This window comes from Chiloscyllium plagiosum, unplaced genomic scaffold (assembly GCF_037043375.1).
Source record: "Chiloscyllium plagiosum isolate Xiang-an unplaced genomic scaffold, Cpla_swu_hap1 HiC_scaffold_8, whole genome shotgun sequence".
Lineage (NCBI taxonomy): Eukaryota > Metazoa > Chordata > Chondrichthyes > Orectolobiformes > Hemiscylliidae > Chiloscyllium > Chiloscyllium plagiosum.
Genome location: NW_028270146.1, coordinates 56,697,680 through 56,716,202, shown reverse-complemented (window position 1 = coordinate 56,716,202; position 18,523 = coordinate 56,697,680). Strand labels below are relative to the sequence as shown.

Below are 18,523 nucleotides of genomic sequence, written 5' to 3'. Positions count from 1 at the left end.
TCAGGGTGAAAGGGAAGGCTGATAACTATAGGGAATGCTGGATGACTAAAGAAATTGAGGGTTTGGTTAAGAAAAAGAAGGAAGGAAGCATATGTCAGGTACAGACAGGATAAATCGAGTGAATCCTTAGAGTATAAAGAAAGTAGGAGTATACTTAAGAGGGAAATCAGGAGGGCAAAACAGGGACATGAGATAACTTTGGCAAATAGAATTAAGGAGAATCCAAAGGGGTTTTACAAATATATTAAGGACAAAAGGGTAAATAGGGAGAGAATAGGGCCCCTCAAAGATCAGCAAGGCGGCCTTTGTGTGGAGCCACAGAAAATGGGGGATATACTAATTTAATATTTTGCATCAGTGTTTACTATGGAAAAGGATATAGACTGTAGGGAAATAGATGGTGACGTATTGCAAAATGTCCAGATTACAGAGGAGGAAGTGCTGGATGTCTTGAAACGGTTAAAGGTGGATAAATCCCCAGGACCTGATCAGGTGTACCCGAGAACTCTGTGGGAAGCTAGAGAAGTGATTGCTGGGCCTCTTGCTGAGATATTTGTATCATCGATAGTCACAGGTGTGGTGCCGGAAGACTGGAGTTTGGCAAACGTGGTGCCACTGTTTAAGAAGGGTGGTAAGGACAAGCCAGGGAACTATAGACCAGTGAGCCTGATGTCGGTGGTGGGCAAGTTGTTGGAGGGAATCCTGAGGGACAGGATGTACATGTATTTGGAAAGGCAAGAACTGATTTGGGATAGTCAACATGGCTTTGTGCGTGGGAAATCATGTCTCACAAACTTGATTGAGTTTTTTGATGAAGTAACAGAGCAGATAGATGAGGGCAGAACAGTAGATGTGATCTATATGGACTTCAGTAAGGCGTTCGACAAGGTTCCCCATGGGAGACTGATTAGCAAGGTTAGATCTCATGGAATACAGGGAGAACTAGCCATTTGGATACAGAACTGGCTCAAAGATAGAAGACAGAGGGTGGTGGTGGAGGGTTGTTTTTCAGACTGGAGGCCTGTGACCAGTGGAGTGCCACAAGGATCGGTGCTGGGCCCTCTACTTTTCGTCATTTACATAAATGATTTGGACGCGAGTATAAGAGGTACAGTTAGTTAGTTTGCAGATGACACCAAAATTGGAGGTGTAGTGGACAGCGAAGAGGGTTACCTCAGATGATAACAGGATCTTGACCAGGTAGGCCAATGGGCTGAGAAGTGGCAGATGGAGTTTAATTCAGATAAATGCGAGGTGCTGCATTTTGGGAAAGCAAATCTTAGCAGGACTTATACACTTAATGGTAAGGTCCTAGGGAGTGTTGCTGAACAAAGAGACCTTGGAGTGCAGGTTCATAGCTCCTTGAAAGTGGAGTCGCAAAGAGATAGGATAGTGAAGAAAGCGTTTGGTATGCTTTCCTTTATTGGTCAGAGTATTGAGTCGCGGAGTTGGGAGGTCATGTTGCAGCTATACAGGACATTGGCTGGGCCACTGTTGGAATATTGCGTGCAATTCTGGTCTCCTTCCTATCGGAAAGATGTTGTGAAACTTGAAAGGGTTCAGAAAAAATTTACAAGGATGTTGCCAGGGTTGGAGGATCTGAGCTACAGGGAGAGGCTGAACAGGCTGGGTCTGTTTCCCCTGGCGCGTCAGAGGCTGAGGGGTGACCTTATAGAGGTTTACAAAATTATAAGGGGCATGGGTAGGATAAATCGGCAAAGTCTTTTCCCTGGGGTTGGGGAGTCCAGAACTAGAGGGCATAGGTTTAGGATGAGAGGGGAAAGATATAAAAGAGACCTAAGGGACAAATGTTTCACGCAGAGGGTGGTACATGTATCGAATGAGCTGCCAGGGGATGTGGTGGAGACTGGTACGATTGCAACATTAAGAGACATTTGGATGGGTATATGAATAGGAAGGATTTGGAGGGATATGGACCGGGTGCTGGCAGGTGGGACTAGATTGGGTTGGGATATCTGGTCAGCATGGACGGGTTGGACCGAAGGGTCTGTTTCCATGCTGTACATCTCTATGACTCTATCTATAGTCACAGGTGAGGTGTCGGAAGACTGGAAGTTAGCTAATGTGATGCCACTGTTTAAGAACAGTGGTAAGTACAAGCAAGGGAACTATAGACCAGTGAGCCTGACGTCGGTGGTGGGCATGTTGTTGGAGGGAATCCTGAGGGACAGGATGTACATGTATTTGGATAAATGAGAGATGCTGCATTTTGGGAAAGCAAATCTTAGCAGGACTTTTACGCTTAATGGTAATGTTCTAGGGAGTGTTGCTGAACAAAGAGACCTTGGAGTGCAAATTCATAGCTCCTTGTGAGTGGAGTTGCAGATAGATAGGATAGTGAAGACGGCATTTGGTATGCTTTCCTTTATTGGTCAGAGTATCGAGTACAGGAGTTGGGAGGTCATGCTGCGGCTGTACAGGACATTGGCTAGGTCACTTTTGGAATACTGTGTGCAATTCTGATCGCCTTCCTATTGGAAGGACGTTGTGAAACTTGAAAAGGGTTCAGAAAACATTTACAAGGATGTTATCAGGGTTAGAGAATTGAGCTATAGGGAGAGTTTGAATAGGCTAGGTCTGTTTTCCCTGGAGCGTCAGAGGCTGAGGGGGCACCTGCTGGAGGTTTATAAAATCATGACGGGCATAGATAGGATAAATAGACAAAGTCTTTTCCCTGGGGTGGGGAAAGAACTAGAGGGCATAGTTTTATGGTGAGGGGAAGATATAAAAGAGACCTAAGGGGCAACTTTGTCACACAGCGGGTGGTACATGTATGGAATGAGCTGCCAGAGAAAGTGGTGGAGGCTAGTACAATTGCAACATTTAAAAGGCATCTGGATGGGTATATGAATAGGAAGTACTTGGATGGATATGGGCCAGGTGCTGGCATGTGGGACTAGATTAAGTTGGGATATCTGGTCGAAGGGTCTGTTCCGTGCTGTACATCTCTATGACTCTGTGTAGAATGTGACACCTTGTCATGAGACATTGCTATAGAGTGACAACATGCATGAGTAATAGGAAACTCCCAAGGATAGATTTTTGGAGGGCTCTAAAGGCAACAGTGCAGGACCAGAAAGATTTGGAGGTGCCAGTATTGGACTGGGGTGTACAAAGTTAAAAATTCACACAATGCCAGGTTATAGTCCAACAAGTTTATTTGGAAGCACTGGCTTTCGGAGTGCTGCTCCTTCATCAGGTGGTTGTTGAGTATAAGATCGTAAGACACAGAATTTACAGCAAAAGTTTACAGTGTGATGTAACTGAAATTATATTAACAAACAGTCCAGATGTTTTTCAAGTCTTTTATCTTTTGGAATGACCATGTTGGTGTCAGTTCTTTCATATGTAAATCCCAGAACTTTTTTTAAAGTTACATTCTCAAGTGAACTTTAACAATTGGTGCCATGTCAGCCCAGATAATGTATTGAAGGTATAAGGCTGTCTGTGTCCCAATGTTCAGACTGATTCTAATCTAAAAAACGGATCTACAGAATCTTACATGGATTCATGCAGTTTTTGAGCAAAATAAAATGTAATTCTGCAAGTACAAATTCACCTCACAAACTTGTGATGGGAGGGGGGGGAAAATGAGTGCCTGTGAGAGTGTGTACATGTATGCGTCTGAGTGTAAAAGGGTATAAGTCCGTGAGAGTTTCTTGTGTGGGTGAGTACGTGTGAGCGTATGAGAGAAAGCTTGAGTATGAGAGAAGTTGTGTGCGTGTGTGTGTGAGAACGAGAGCGCAGAGTGCAATGGGGTCACCTGTAGTGTGACATGGACCCAAGGTCCTGGTTAAGGCCATCCCCATGGGTACCAAACTCAGCGATCAGCCTCTACTCGGCCACTTTGTGATCCAACGCAACAATGCAAAGGGACATTGCAGGCATCTTTCTGATTATGATTGGATTAGTGACAATAGAATTACACAAAGACGTTTCCAATCTCTAACAACAGAGAAGATCTGATTGAGCAGTATGTTGTGATCAACCTAGTCAAAGGCTGAAGAGAAATCAAAATGAATGAGGAGGGTACTCTCTGAAGGTCTCATCCATGAATACAGTAAGTGTACAATAAAAATAAATAAGTTCAACATATAGATTCTTCAAACTGAATGAAAATGTCGATTAAAAGCGTGAAATATAAAGAAAATAATTCGAAATCTAGTAAGGTAGGAGCAATTTGAAAAGTATACATGAATTTACGAAAGTTGGTGAGAAGTGTTATGAAAGCAGCAAAGACTTCAGATTAAGGAAGCTAAGAACATTACACATGCTCCAGAAAAACTCTTCCAATATCACAAAGAAATGAGAGAAGTTAGAAAGTGAAAATATACAAAGGTAAAAATAAAAGCAAAGTAAGTTAAATATTAAATTGATATTATCTGATGTATCACTAAATAAGGTATATTAGACGTATCAAAGGCTGAAAAAAATTGTGTTGTCCAAATAGTACATGAACCCTTAGATGCCAAAGGAGGCAAGGACAAAATGTTTATGCGTTGGCCATCATTATAGAGAACTGCTGAGCACTGAGATTCAACAGACAACCATTTTCATACTTAAAAGGACAATGAACCTAATTCACGTTTACAAGCCCAAAATCGACTTTCAAGTGATGACTGGATAACAAAAATCATGCTGAGTAGGGAGCCTCAAATTAGTTAAATTTTATTGCAGTTGCACTACAATTTGAGGACTGTGTAAGGTCATGCCTAAAATTTATCCTACAGTAAGAAATTGCTATAATGTCATATTTCGTGGTGAACCATGTTAACTAGTTTTGCTACACCTCTGTAGAAATTGGTTTAAATTTACACTGAAAATTGCTAGATCACTGAAGCATTAACGGTACAGCAATATGAATGGTATATCTGAGAATGCATGAACATTTCGACATATAGAGGGATCTGGGCATACAGGTCCACAGATCCCCAAAAGGTGCGAACACAAGTGGCTAAGGTGGTCAAGAAGGCATACAGCATGCTGGCCATCATTTGGCGGGGAACTGAATGTAAAAGTTAGCAAGTTATGTTACAGCTGTACAAAACTTTAGATAGGCAACATTTAGAATATTATGTGCAGTTCTGGTCACCACACTAATAGAAGGACATGGATGCTTTGCAGAGTGTGCAGATGAGGTTTACTAGGATGTTGCCTAGTCTAAAGGGTTCTAGTCACGAGGAGAGGTTGGATTAACTCGGATTGTTTTCATTGGAAAATGAAGGCTGAGGAGACAACCTGATAGAAGTCTACAAAATGAGATGCATAGGTAGGATGGATATTCAGAGGTTTATTTTTCCCAGGGTGGAAAGGTAAACTTCAAGAAGATACAGGCTCAAGGTGAGAGGGGGAAAATTTAAGGGAGAAGTGTGGAAAGATTTTCACACAGATAGTGGTGGATGCCTGTAACACACTGCCAGCGGAGGTGGTGATAGCAGGCACATCAGCAATGTTTTAAGACCTATCTTGAAAGGCACATGAACAAGAGGTGTGTGGAGGGGTAGAAACTGCACATGGGCAATAAGTAGTGGGTCTAAATAAGGATTAGAATTGGTTCAGGCTTGGTGGGCCGAAGCACCTGTTCCTGTGCTATATTGTATCATATTGTGTCAAACAGTTGATCTCCTTGACCAATGAAAAATGAATGCAGAAAGTAAAATATCGAACAAAAATGGTGATTTGGAGACAAATTAGACATAACAGAAATAAAGAGTATGCAAGAAAGACAGCAGGTTGAAAGACACATTGACAAAAACAGAAAAAGGAGGTAGAAAGGAGAAATATAAATCAAATAGAACAAACACAAGAGGTCATTGTAGCCCAGTTATGGTTGGGATTTGACGTATTGGTTTATCAGTAGTCAATGATTGAATGGTAGAGTAGGAATGAAAAATGCCCAAACAATTTTTACCCATGAAATACAGGACCAATAGATTCAGATATCTCTCATGATTAAGACACACACAGGAATTACTTTAAATACGAGTGCAGGAATTGAGGCAAACTGCTCGATCAAGGTCCATCTAGTTCACCTTTGAAATAATTTATTAACCAGCGATGACAAGTTTTAAGTCAATCATTTGAATGAAGGTTCTTAAAAAAGCAGCACACACTAATAAACTTCCACCAAAATAAACCTGTCAAAAAAAAAACTTGGTGACTGCATAACAACTCCTAACAACTGTATTCAATGATAATGTGATTGTTAGTTCACAACATACCCAGATATGAGGCGAAGATAATTCCAGTGGAGATTTTCAGAAACAACAGGTTCAAAGTCAATTATTTTCTCTTGTATTACAATTATCATGCTACGCTACTGAATATTTGTTACAAACTACCAAAATGTGTCATGATCCAAGGCAATAGTAATTCTGGACAAGTCAGATTCCAGAGTGAAACCTGGTTTTTATTTTAGTTTTTACTTTTACTTTAGTTCTACTGTTACAATTTGTTGCTCTTTACAGTCAGCCATTGAACATACTCACAAGATGCTGCCAATGTACTTTTAACAAAAGAACAAAGTTTATTAGGAGAAAGTGAGGACTCCAGATGCTGGAGATCAGAGCTGCAAATGTGTTGCTGGAAAAGCGCAGCAGGTTAGGCAGCATGCAAGGAACAGGAGAATCGACGTTTCGGGCATGAGCCCTTCCTCAGGCTCATGCCCGAAACGTCGATTCTCCTGCTCCTTGGATGCTGCCTAACCTGCTGCGCTTTTCCAGCAACACATTTTCAACAAAGTTTATTACACAAGAACCCTGTTTACACTATACAAACATTTCAAATTTATTAATAAATATCATAAACAAAGGTTAAAACTTTTTACTCCCAACAATTATCTTCCAGTTACTCAAACCTGTGAAGTCACCCTGCTTCCATTTCGAGTTTCCTTGTTCAATGGGCAAGCTGCAGCTGAGACTTTTAAACAAACAGCTAACATAACATCATTTATTTATTATTATGGGTTCCTTAAGCTCCCCTTCCGCAGCCTTCTACCTCAGACTTTAAACCACTCAGGACTTAACTTATTCTATGACTATTGGGAGACTACCAAATGAGCATTTCTGCTAATTGAGGCCCATATTCTCTGAAAATCAGAACTCATGCCATACCTCTTCACTACAAACTACTGAATATTTTATGAACCAATAAAACATTCCAAAAACTTCACCCACACTAAGTTTGAAATCAGGGTGTCATGATATCAACATGCTGTTGCAAACCTGTCAACTGCACATTGCCCTAAATAGTTCTGGACTAGTCTGAAGGTAAACAATAACAGTGATGGGGGAGGAGCGGGGAGGTCAGATGGAGAGAGAGAGATCTTAAGACTTTAGCTGACCAAATTACTATTTTCGAACGAAATCCAAACTGCCGTAAACTACTTTCTGACAGAAATAGAGTTGGGAAACAACATGTAAAAAGTAGATTCATTGGTAGGCGTTCCAATAACAGAGATTAACAGTTGGACACAATAGATGAGATGAAAACAAAAAAAAATATGCTGGAAATAACAGCATCCGTGGAGAGACAGCAAGCTAACGTTTCGAGTTTAGATGACTCTTCATCAGACCTGACATAGTAGATGGGATGTTTCTTTTTTTAAACAGCTTTAAGAATGAGAAGTGCATGCCTGAGTATCATCCGCTGCTCACTCACAATCACTCAAAGTGGGTATTAACAGTGGCTCTGGTTAGTTAAGGGCCAATATTTGAACCCTCTGAACCATGTTTCTTGCAGTTACACACAGAGGAACCATTTAAAATAACAAATTAATTACCGATAACTGATGCAGCACCGGGGTTCAAAACTTCCAACGCGAACGGGTTTTTCACCTGCACCATACGTTTTCTCTGCACCCTGGTCCCGGACTCGGTCTCCTCCGAATTCCGGATTATTACAGGAATATCCCAAACAAACCTGTTTTGGGGAATAAAGTGAACGTCTTCATCGTTATCAAGACTCCAGATCCGGCAACATTTTTATTTGCGGGGCACCTTATCTGCGACACTTACCATCCCAAGATGACGGCAGTGGTTACAAAGAAGCAGAGGAAGATGAGGGTTATGTAGAAGAGCGGTGAATATTCATACAACATCACCAGGAAGACCGCAGCCATCAGCCTCCCAACAACCACCCGCCCCAAACACCCCGGCTCCCGACGGCAAGCACAAAGCGACACTAACAACCAAACGCGTTTCACTCCGCTCCGCCCAGCGCGACGGCGGCAACTGCATTTCAAACCCCGAGGACCCCAGGGACTAGGCCTCGAGTCCAACCGAAATGTTCCCTGGTCTCTTGGTCGGGCTGTGGGGTCAAAGCGTAGTCGAGCCAGGATTACAGAACAGGGGCAACCCAGGCGCAGGGTTGTAGGTTTCAATTCATTAATATGCAAATCCAAGGACTTCTTTCAAGTCACATTCCCGAGATAACTTAAGGTTTTGTTTTTAGAAAGGTGACAAAGAAATAAATTTCGAAGGAGATTTCAGTTATCAGTAAGATTAATAGGTTTGTTATGGTTGGGGATTTTAAATTTCCAAACATAAACTGGGACTGCCATAGTGCTAAAGGATTTAGATGGAGAGGAATTTGTTAAGTGTGTGCAAGAAAATTTTCTGATTCAGTATGTGGATGGACCTACTAGAGAAGCTATAAAAGTTTACCTACTCTGGTGAAATAAGGCAGGGCAGGTGACTTAAGTTATTTCGAGAATGTGACTTAAAACAAATTATTGGATTTACATGTTAATGAATTGAATCCTGCAATTCATTCTAAAAGATTAAAGACTTAACAGCATTCTAGGTGTGTTCAATATATCACATCAGTTGTACGATACTATGATCTTTTGCTATAAATTCTGTGCCCTATGATCCTGCTCCACCAGCTACCTGATGAAGGAGGAGCGCTCTGAAAGCTTGTACTTCCAAATAAACCTTGTTGTGTGATTTTTAACTTTGTGCACATTCTCTGCAAATCTAACATTACGTTCTTCACTCAGCACTTTGTATGACATAATCTGCCTGTACTGCACATAAAAAAAGTTCCACTGTCCCTACACACAAGACAATAATAAATCACATCAATTCAAATCAAAAATCAACCCTTCCATCAATGTGTACGATTTCCTTCCATCTATTCAGTCAAGAGACACCTCAGGATTTTCAATACCTCAATTCAATCTCTTCTTAAACTTCCCCCCAAGTCCAGTTTCTCCGATCTACCATGTAATTTAATTCTCTGGTCCTGAAACTATTCAGATTTTTTTTTCTGCACCCCTTCCAAAACCATCACAACTTTCTTAAAATGCAGTGCCAGAATTGAACGTAATATTCCAGATGTGGCCAAACATGTGTTTGTAAAAAGTTCATCTTAATTCACTTGCTTTTGTACTCTGTGCAGCAATTTTTACAAGTAGCAAATATAAATCCTCCGTTCAACAAGGAAAATAGGCAAGAAACCACAGACGAGCTAGGTCAACATCTATTGTGGGGAAGAGTTTGATTTAATCATTAAAGAAGATATATCAGTGTCCTTAGAAACAACTGAAAGTGATTGGAAAGAGCTAGTATTTTATCATGTTTTTCCAATTTATTAGGGTTTTTGAAGTAGCAACACATTGTGGATAAAGGAGAGCCCATAGGCATAAAGTTCTTGGATTTCTAGGAGACATTTTGTGAGAAACAAAAGCTCACTTACTTCAATAATTTCAGTCCGAGACCAAAAATCTGAAACAGTGTCGTTTATTTGTACACTTGCAAGTGGGTGCAATGTCTAATGCCAGGTAAGGCAATGTCAAATACACATCAAATCCAACAAACTCTCGAAATTTATACAGTTTGAATCCCCATATTTTTTCTTATTTCATTGTTTGCCCCCTCCTCCGCTTACGTCACTCATTTCCTTAAGACTGATCCCACAACTTCTGTTTATCTGGCCTTGTCCATGACAAATGCCTATCTCTGGCTCCCATAAGGTTGTTTGACGTCATCCCATCATTTGCTTACCATTATCTACTCCCTCCATCTGCGCTGCCCCTCACAGCATCTTATCACTAAGCCCTTTTAATTGGGGTTTGTTCCTGTGTCTCTGTACAAGTGGGAAACCTACTGTTTATAAAGGCCTCTTTTCACAGCATTTTATCTAGTGCCTGTATTTCTACCATTGTTCTGTAATCATGTCTCATGCTAACGTACTTCCTCTATGTAATTCCCATTTTTGCTAACTCAGCTCCGAGCTGAGAAAACAATCACAGACTAATGTGAATTCATTTACTCTGTATCAGAACTTATAATTTGCAGAAATAACATTAATTCACCTATATCCCACAATTTCCCCTTTTTCTTTTGATTACCATTTGTTATCTTCTGCATTTTTGTCTCTTTTTTTTTTCTTTAAACATCGTTCCCAAAATTCGCAAGCATCATTTCAGAGATTTCATCCATCTTGGTTTCACTCATCTCCTCATTATTTAGCCGATAACGTTCCTCTGTCTGATTCCCTCTTAGGGGCATCTGTTTCATCAAGGCTGTTTCAATCAGTCTTTGGGTGAGCCCTCGTATACAGGGTATGACACAACAGCCAATGGCCACCAATACCCCGACCACTACTATCAGGGAAGTAAGGATAGAAACCACCACCCCTTCCATTTTCCAAACCAGGATTCAAGCCATCCCGTGAGAGATGTGTCTACTCCTGAATTCTCAGCCAGTTCCTCTGCTAAAGTAGTCAATCCCCGTAAGGCCCGAGTAATTGAACCATCAGGCGCAGTATTATTAGGAATAAAGGTACAACAGCTTCCTCCTAACATCACACACACACCCCTTTTTCTGCTAATATCATATCAAGGGCTATTCTGTTCTCCCATGCCATCCTACTTGTCGCATCAAGCTGTTCTGATATTCTTTTAACCGCATCTCTTGTATAATTGATAAATCGCTGTTGATTATAGAAAATGTAATTTATCCAATCTACATTTTTAGTAATTGTTACCCACCAAAAGAGAGCTGACTCAAAGCCTGCTGCAATCTGGTTACGAGCCTTGAATTTATCAGGTGCTCCCGAGTCGAGATAAATCCTGTCATCAAAAGAAGTATCTAACAGTCCTCTCTTACCCCTTCCCTTTTTCCCTACGATCTTTTCCTTCTCAAATGCCAAGGTAAATGGAATTGCCAATTGTACAATTGCACATATCCCTCTCCAATCCGGAGGTAGGGTGGGTCTCAATATTTTGCCTCCACACTACCACCACAGATCCGCTCGGGGAACCTTTAGTGCTGAGTAGTTCCCTCCTTTCTCCGTTTCGGTAACATTCTTAATCTCTGTATATAATTTCAGCTCCCCCAAATCTCTCAACCGACTTGTACCTTGCCTGCGCACACACGACGTGTGATTTCCAACTGCGGCGGAAAATGTGGGGGGAACTTTTGCATGTTTCTTCTCCAAGGGAGGGAACATCAGAGATAGGGAGGTACAATTCCTATCATTCCATGCAGTCTCATCCTGGTACAGGGCTATCATACATTTCATGCCCTTCCTGTCTCGCTTCCACCCGAGCAGAAAGGGAACCACCTGGGCCACTGGCCTACCGGAGGCACATGCATAGCAATTGCTTTTGTTCAGACTTTTTACAGTATACTTTACCCATTCAACCCAGGCATTTGCATCCCCATACCCAGTTTCTATCTCGATGGTCTGTTTCAAGTCTTTTACCTCTATAGTTTTTACTACTTTAGGATCATCAGGAGGGGTGAAATGTTGTATCTCATTATCCAGTAATTCTACCCGTTTTCCCTGTCCTACGCTAATTCGAAAACAACAGCCCACGAACTCCTTCCCATTTGTTTTCATTTCAATCCCAAATGTTTCATTTAATTGTATCTCATAAGTGCCCCCCCCCCAGAATTGCTTTGTGCCATGTGGTTTTCCTTATCGTTAAGTATATTGGGTTACACTTCTTATCGAGACAATTGCGAGCTGGTTGGAAGGGGGCCCGGTGTACTGTGACGAGACCATTATACCAGGTACCATCCCCGAGGCCATCCCCATAGGACTTAAGATGTATCTCTGAGCTGCGGTACTGTCTTTGATTAGCTACATCCCCACAATTTACTAAACTGCATGCATCAGTGTCTATTACTTGTGGATTATCAGACTCAGGAACCGTTAATAATACATATGAAAATGATATGTGACAAAATCCCAATACTAAGAGGGCTAGCATCGTAACTCTAAACATTCCCAGTATTCTAATCATCATGCTGAAGCACAAAAAGGCTTAATATACAATCTTACAGAAATAATCCCGCGCTCATGCCGCCACTGTGTAGTCAGTTACTCAAAGTCTCTTTAGTCTGAGTTTTAGCGGATCTTGCGTTGATACGGCTATCCAGACTTCTTCCTCAACTGGAGGGTCCACAGGCCCTTTGATCCGAGTGTAATGAGTCCAGCCTTTTTCCGCCGTCCTTATTGCCGTTTCGGTAGTCAAAAGAGCCTAGTACGGCCCTTCCCAGTTTGGCTGCAATTTAGTCTCTGTCCATGATTTTACTAAGATCCAATCACCCGGCCGGATGGGGTGAACAGTGAATTCAAGGGGCGGAGTCTGTGCCAATAAACCCTGTTTCCTGAGGAAAGATAAAGAGGAGGACAAGCCCAGTATATACTTCTTTAAAAACAAATCTTTAGTTTCGGGAATTGGCAATTCTCCATTCATTCCCAGATAAGGTAATCCAAATAAGATTTCATAGGGGGATAGTCCCAAATCTTTCCTCCGCCAAGGGACAAGCCCAAAAGGCATCCTTTAAATCTATCACACTAAACCATCTGTGGTCATGAGGGATCTTACTTAATAACGTGTAGGGGTTTGGCACCACTGGGTGCCTGATCTGTACTATTCGATTCAATGTTCTCACATCCTGCACCAATCGATAAGTTCCATCAGATTTCCGCACTGGTAGAATTGGGGAATTATAAGGAGACATACATGGCTCCAACAGTCCATCTCTAATTAGTCCTGTAATTACTGGCTGCAGTCCTCGTGTACCTTCTATGGAAATGGGATATTGTCGTTCACAGACAACGTCTCCTTCCCATTTTAAATTTATTAAAAGGGGAGGGATCTGTAGTTTTCCACGATTCCCTTCTCGAGCCCATATAATAGGGTCTATCTCTCTCTCTGCATCCTCTGTTAACATCGCCAGTTGTACAACTAATTCTTTTTCCTGAATTCCAATCTCCAGTCCTAAAAGGATAATTAAGTCTCTCCCTAGTAAGTTACTTCCTATATCAGGGATATACAGCAGTTCCCCTGTGACCCTATCCTTAGGACCTTCTATCATCATAGGTTCAAATACCGGAACAGTAAATCCTTCCCCTTTTACCCCCAAAACAGTAATTGATCGTGTTGACATTTCTGCTTTCTTTGGTTTAAAATTCAGCGATGACCGTGCCGCCCCCGTATCTACTAGGAAGACTGCCTCTTCCCTACAGGGTCCCACCTTCAAGTTTATCAAGGGTTCCTGGTGGGCCCCCGAGGGCAGGAACCCCTGACACCCCTATTCTTCATCAAAATTCATAAGCGGAATTGCCCTTTCTTCCCTTTGTAGATCAGGACGCCCCCGCTTAAAATGCCCTATCTTTCCGCAATAATAGTATCCTGCCTGTGAAGACTTCCATCTCTGCCCCTGTCGCCCAAACCCTCTATCAAATGCTCCCCCTTGTCCTTTCCCTCTCCCTCTTCCTCTCTGTCCTACATGCTGTCACCCGCTGCTCTGGTTGCTCACTATTGGTTCCATTCTCCTCTTAACTACCTCATCAACTGTAGCTACCATCATTTTCGCCTTCTGTTTTTGTCTCTCATCCTTCCTCTTTATAAACACTTTCTGTGCCTCTCAACAATTCATCTAATGGTTTTTCACTCCACCCTTCTATCTTCTGTATCTTTCTCTGTATGTCTGGTCATGCTTTTGTCACAAAATGTACTCTCAAAAGACCCTGTGCCACTGGGTCCTCAGGGTTCATTCCAGAATATTTCCGCATTGAGTCCCTTAATCTTTGCAAGAAAGCTGAGGGAGTCTCATCTTTCTCCTGTCTAACTTCAAAGGCTTTAGTCAAATTCTGTGACTTCGGAACTGCCTCTCTTATTCCTTTTAGAATCAGGTCTTTCAATTCCCTCATTTCTTCTCTATGCTCTGGGTTTTGGTTTTCCCACTGGGGGTCTTTGAGGGGAAACTTCACCTCTCCCTGTTCAGCATCCCCATCTCCAATCGGGTGTTCCCTGTCCCATATTTTAATAGCAGCTCCCCGTATAAGTCCCCTTTCCTCCCCAGTAAATAGTATATTCAAAATAGACATTAACTCAGCCCAGGTATACAGACTGGGCCCCAGAAATTGATCAATTTGTTCAGACAACCCCACCGGATCCTCAACCAGGACCTTCATTTCCTTTATAAATGTTCTGACCTCCCCACTGGGGGGGAGGGGGGCACTTACAAACCCAATCTCTTTGTCCCCTATGGGTACCTCCCGAAGGGGATAAGTCGTTACGTTCTTCTCCTTTTTCTTTTTTTAAAGAAATATTGCAATATTTCTAGCTCCCCATAACTTCAAACACCAATTAATCAATTCATGCTTGACTAACCTTTAAAGCCTGTTCCTAACTTATAAATATATTTATATATTTATGTCCATTTCTTCAGTATTTAATAGTTAAAATGCAAAATGCATACAGTTCCTAATTTTGCAAGTCACTGTAATTACCCAGTTTTAGTCCTGTAATTTAAATCCAAAATTAGTTTTCTTAAATAGTCCTGACCAATCATTGCTCAATTACAATACTATAGGTCGTAAAATAATCAGAGCTGCCTCAAAAGAATTTGTCTACTCAAGTTTAAAAAAAACTTCTAATGCATGAACAATGGCTGAATCCAAGGTCACAGATATTAACCATAGAATTTTGTTTTTACTACAATCTAATGTTGAACTGAAACTTCAACTGTCCTCCATAAATCGCTTTTATGTAAAGATAAAAGAGATTAGTTAGAAACTGATAGTAAGGCAGTCATGACCTGTAAAAAGAACAGGAGTTATCATTCTTTTTTTCTTCTTCATAATCTCGATAGAATCCTTAACCTTAAAAGAAATCATGTTAAGTTTCCATAATAAAAATCAGATTCAAAACAGTCCTGGAACTCAAGCTCCAGGGAATAAAACACAAACATTCAATCACCAACAAACAAATGTTCACTCAAACCAAATCACAAAGGGTTAAACTTTCTACCAGCTGTACAGCTCTTTTCATTCTCTCTCTCTCTCGCACATTGACATATAAATTCAGATATTTACAAACCCAGTCTTCGTCCGATCTGTACTTTGGCCAGAAGAATAGATTCCTTAGTCCATACAAAGCAACAATATTTAATCATCTTTTTCCCTTGTACAAGTATTATTTTGTCAATTCCACAACATCCTGCCCAAAGGACTTTCTGGAGGTATGTTGTAAGGGACCCCGCCTCCATTTCCATTGCCTTTTCCTTACTTTGTTTTCCCGGAGGCTTTTTCCTCACCCACAGCACAATCCATATTGAGTTCCTTCGTTAGTCCCTTCTTAACTACTAAAACTCAATCCCGGCCACCAAGGCAATACTTAAAAGTCAATTTTCTTACCCTGGTCTGTGCACAGAGTTGCCTGGACCCTTTTTTCCATATTGTCTATCAACCTCCTATCACTGTCTGATTCAGATGTCTCTCTTGTAGGATTCACACCAGTCATCCAAGGGAGCAGACCAAACCAGGACACGAGACCGCTCCTCAATGGGGAACGGGACGCGTCTTCCCAGTGTCCAAGGCCAGCCACTCCCCCTGGCGATGGAAGAAAATCCCGGACAGCCCCCAATTGTGGCAAACAAAAGCTCACTTACTTCAATAATTTCAGTCCAAGACCAAAAATCTGAAACAGTGTCGTTTATTTGTACACTTGCAAGTGGGTGCAATGTCTAATGCCAGGTAAGGCAATGACAAATACACATCAAATCCAACAAACTCTCGAAATTTATACAGTTTGAATCCCCATATTTTTTCTTATTTCATTGTTTGCCCCCTCCTCCGCTTACGTCACTCATTTCCTTAAGACTGATCCCACAACTTCTGTTTATCCGGCCTTGTCCGTGACAAATGCCTATCTCTGGCTCCCATAAGGTTGTTTGACGTCATCCCATCATTTGCTTACCATTATCTACTCCCTCCATCTGCGCTGCCCCTCACAGCATCTTATCACTAAGCCCTTTTAATTGGGGTTTGTTCCTGTGTCTCTGTACAAGTGGGAAACCTACTGTTTATAAAGGCCTCTTTTCACAGCATTTTATCTAGTGCCTGTATTTCTACCATTGTTCTGTAATCATGTCTCATGCTAACGTACTTCCTCTATGTAATTCCCATTTTTGCTAACTCAGCTCCGAGCTGAGAAAACAATCACAGACTAATGTGAATTCATTTACTCTCTATCAGAACTTATAATTTGCAGAAATAACATTAATTCACCTATATCCCACACATTTGATAAGGTGCCACATCATAGGTCATTGTGGAAAATATAAGCTGTTGGTGTGAACTGCACCAAATCAGCACAGATAAAAATTGGTTGTTTGGCTGGGAGAAAACAGTGTATGGAGTGTGCCTAAATGGGTCTTTGTTTGCAAGATATGATTAGTGGAGTCCCTCAGGAGTTTGTGGTGGAGCCGCCAGTTTTTACAATTATTCACAATAAAGAGGACGATGTAGGTACAGAAATCAGGGAGAAGGATTGTGATATCCTTGAACAGCTTAACATTGAGATACAGAAGGTGTTAGTGGTTTTAGCAGGCTTGAAAGTGGATAAATCTCCTAACTATTCTAATCTCATTTTCCAGCATTTGGCTTGTCTGCCTTAGCATCGCAAGTTATTTGTTTTACTTCAGTTTGATATGCATGTTGATTTCACTCTGGGTGGGCGGATCTCCCATATGAGATGTATCACAGGCTACTTTGGGAGACAAAGGAGATGATTGCAGGGGCTCTGACAGTAAATTTCAACTCGCCCCTGGGCACAGGGGCGCCAGAGAACTGGAGAACAGCTAATACAGTGCCATCATTCAAGAAAGATGATCAATCAGGAAACTATAGTCCTGTGAGTCTAAAATTAGTGGTAGGGAAACAATTGGAAAAAAATCTTATATACATAATTAATCTCCACCTGGAGAGGCAAGGATAGTTAGCACGGTTTTGTCAGGGGGAGATCATGTCGAACAAATTTTATTGAAGGAGGTTACTAGATGAAGGCATTGCAGATGATGTAGTCTATGTGGATGTGCAGTGTATATTAATAATCAAGATTGTCTGTAGAAGATATAATCAGTAACTGTACTGATGACATAAAAATTGGTTGTGTGGTAAATAGCAAGGAAAGCAATAGGCTACAGGATGATATAGATGGGCTGAATAGTGGCATTTGGAATTTAATCCTAAAAAGATGAAGTGATGCATTTTGGCAGAACAAACAAGGGAAGGGAGTACATGTTGAATGGTAGGACCCTAGGAATTTCAGAGAATCAGAGGGACATTTGAGTCCAAGTCCACAGATCCCTGATGGTAGCAGGACAGGTAGATAAGTTAGTTAAGAAGACAGATTGATATTTGCCTTTATTAGTTGCAGATTTGAAGACAAGATCAGGGAGTTATGATTGACATAATTTAAATCACTGCTGGAGTAATATGTGCTGTTCTTTTTATTATTATTCATTATGAAATGTTGGTTTTGCTGGCTTGCCAGGATTAATTGCCCATCCCTAGTTGCCCTTAAAAAGGTGGCGGTTTGCTACCTTTTTGAACTGCTGCAGTCCATGAGTTGTAGGTCGGCAGGAGGGAATTCTAGAATTTTTACTTAACAACAGCAAAGGAATAGTGATATGTTTCCAAGTCAGAATGGTGAGAGGCTTCGAGGGGAACTTGCAGATGGTGGTGTTCCCACATATCTGCTGCCCTTGTCCTTCTAGATGGAATGGGCTGTTCTGTTTAAAGTCTCATTTAGTGTGAAGACAGTGACATACAACATATGGAGGGTATTTTCAGAATGGAGATTGGACTTTGTCTTTACAAACATTGTATAGTTGTCACTGCTATTACTATTGTCATCAACATATCCACTTGTGACAGGTTGTTTGTTAAGGATGAGGTCAGGAAGATTACAAAAGCAGTCTATTATTTAAATGGAGGGAGATTGTAGAACCCTGTAGTACAGATTGTTCTGCTATAACATGCATTTTGTTAACAGGCATTTACAGCAAGGCAACTTGTAACTAATCAAGTGCCACAGATCAGTGCTGGGGCTACAGCTATTTACAATATATGAATGACTCAGATGAGGGAAGTGAAGTATTACAACTAAGATTAGATTAGATTAGATTAGTGTGGAAACAGGCCCTTCAGCCCAATAAGTCTACACCTACCCGCCGAAGCAAAACCCACCCATACC

General features: G+C 41.3%; 1 protein-coding gene across 1 annotated transcript in view; it reads right to left on the bottom strand.

Moving 5' to 3' along the window:
* The window catches only part of cgrrf1 (cell growth regulator with ring finger domain 1), a 39,335-nt gene extending 30,936 nt beyond the window's left edge, over positions 1–8,399 (bottom strand). The window contains exons 1-2 of the mRNA XM_043697688.2: positions 8,037–8,399; positions 7,802–7,941 (exon numbers count right to left, since the gene is read on the bottom strand). Coding sequence (XP_043553623.1) covers positions 7,802–7,941; positions 8,037–8,140 — 244 coding nt within the window. The 5' untranslated portion in view covers positions 8,141–8,399. The remainder of the gene's footprint in view (positions 1–7,801; positions 7,942–8,036) is intronic.
* Between the last annotated feature and the right edge of the window lie 10,124 nt (positions 8,400–18,523).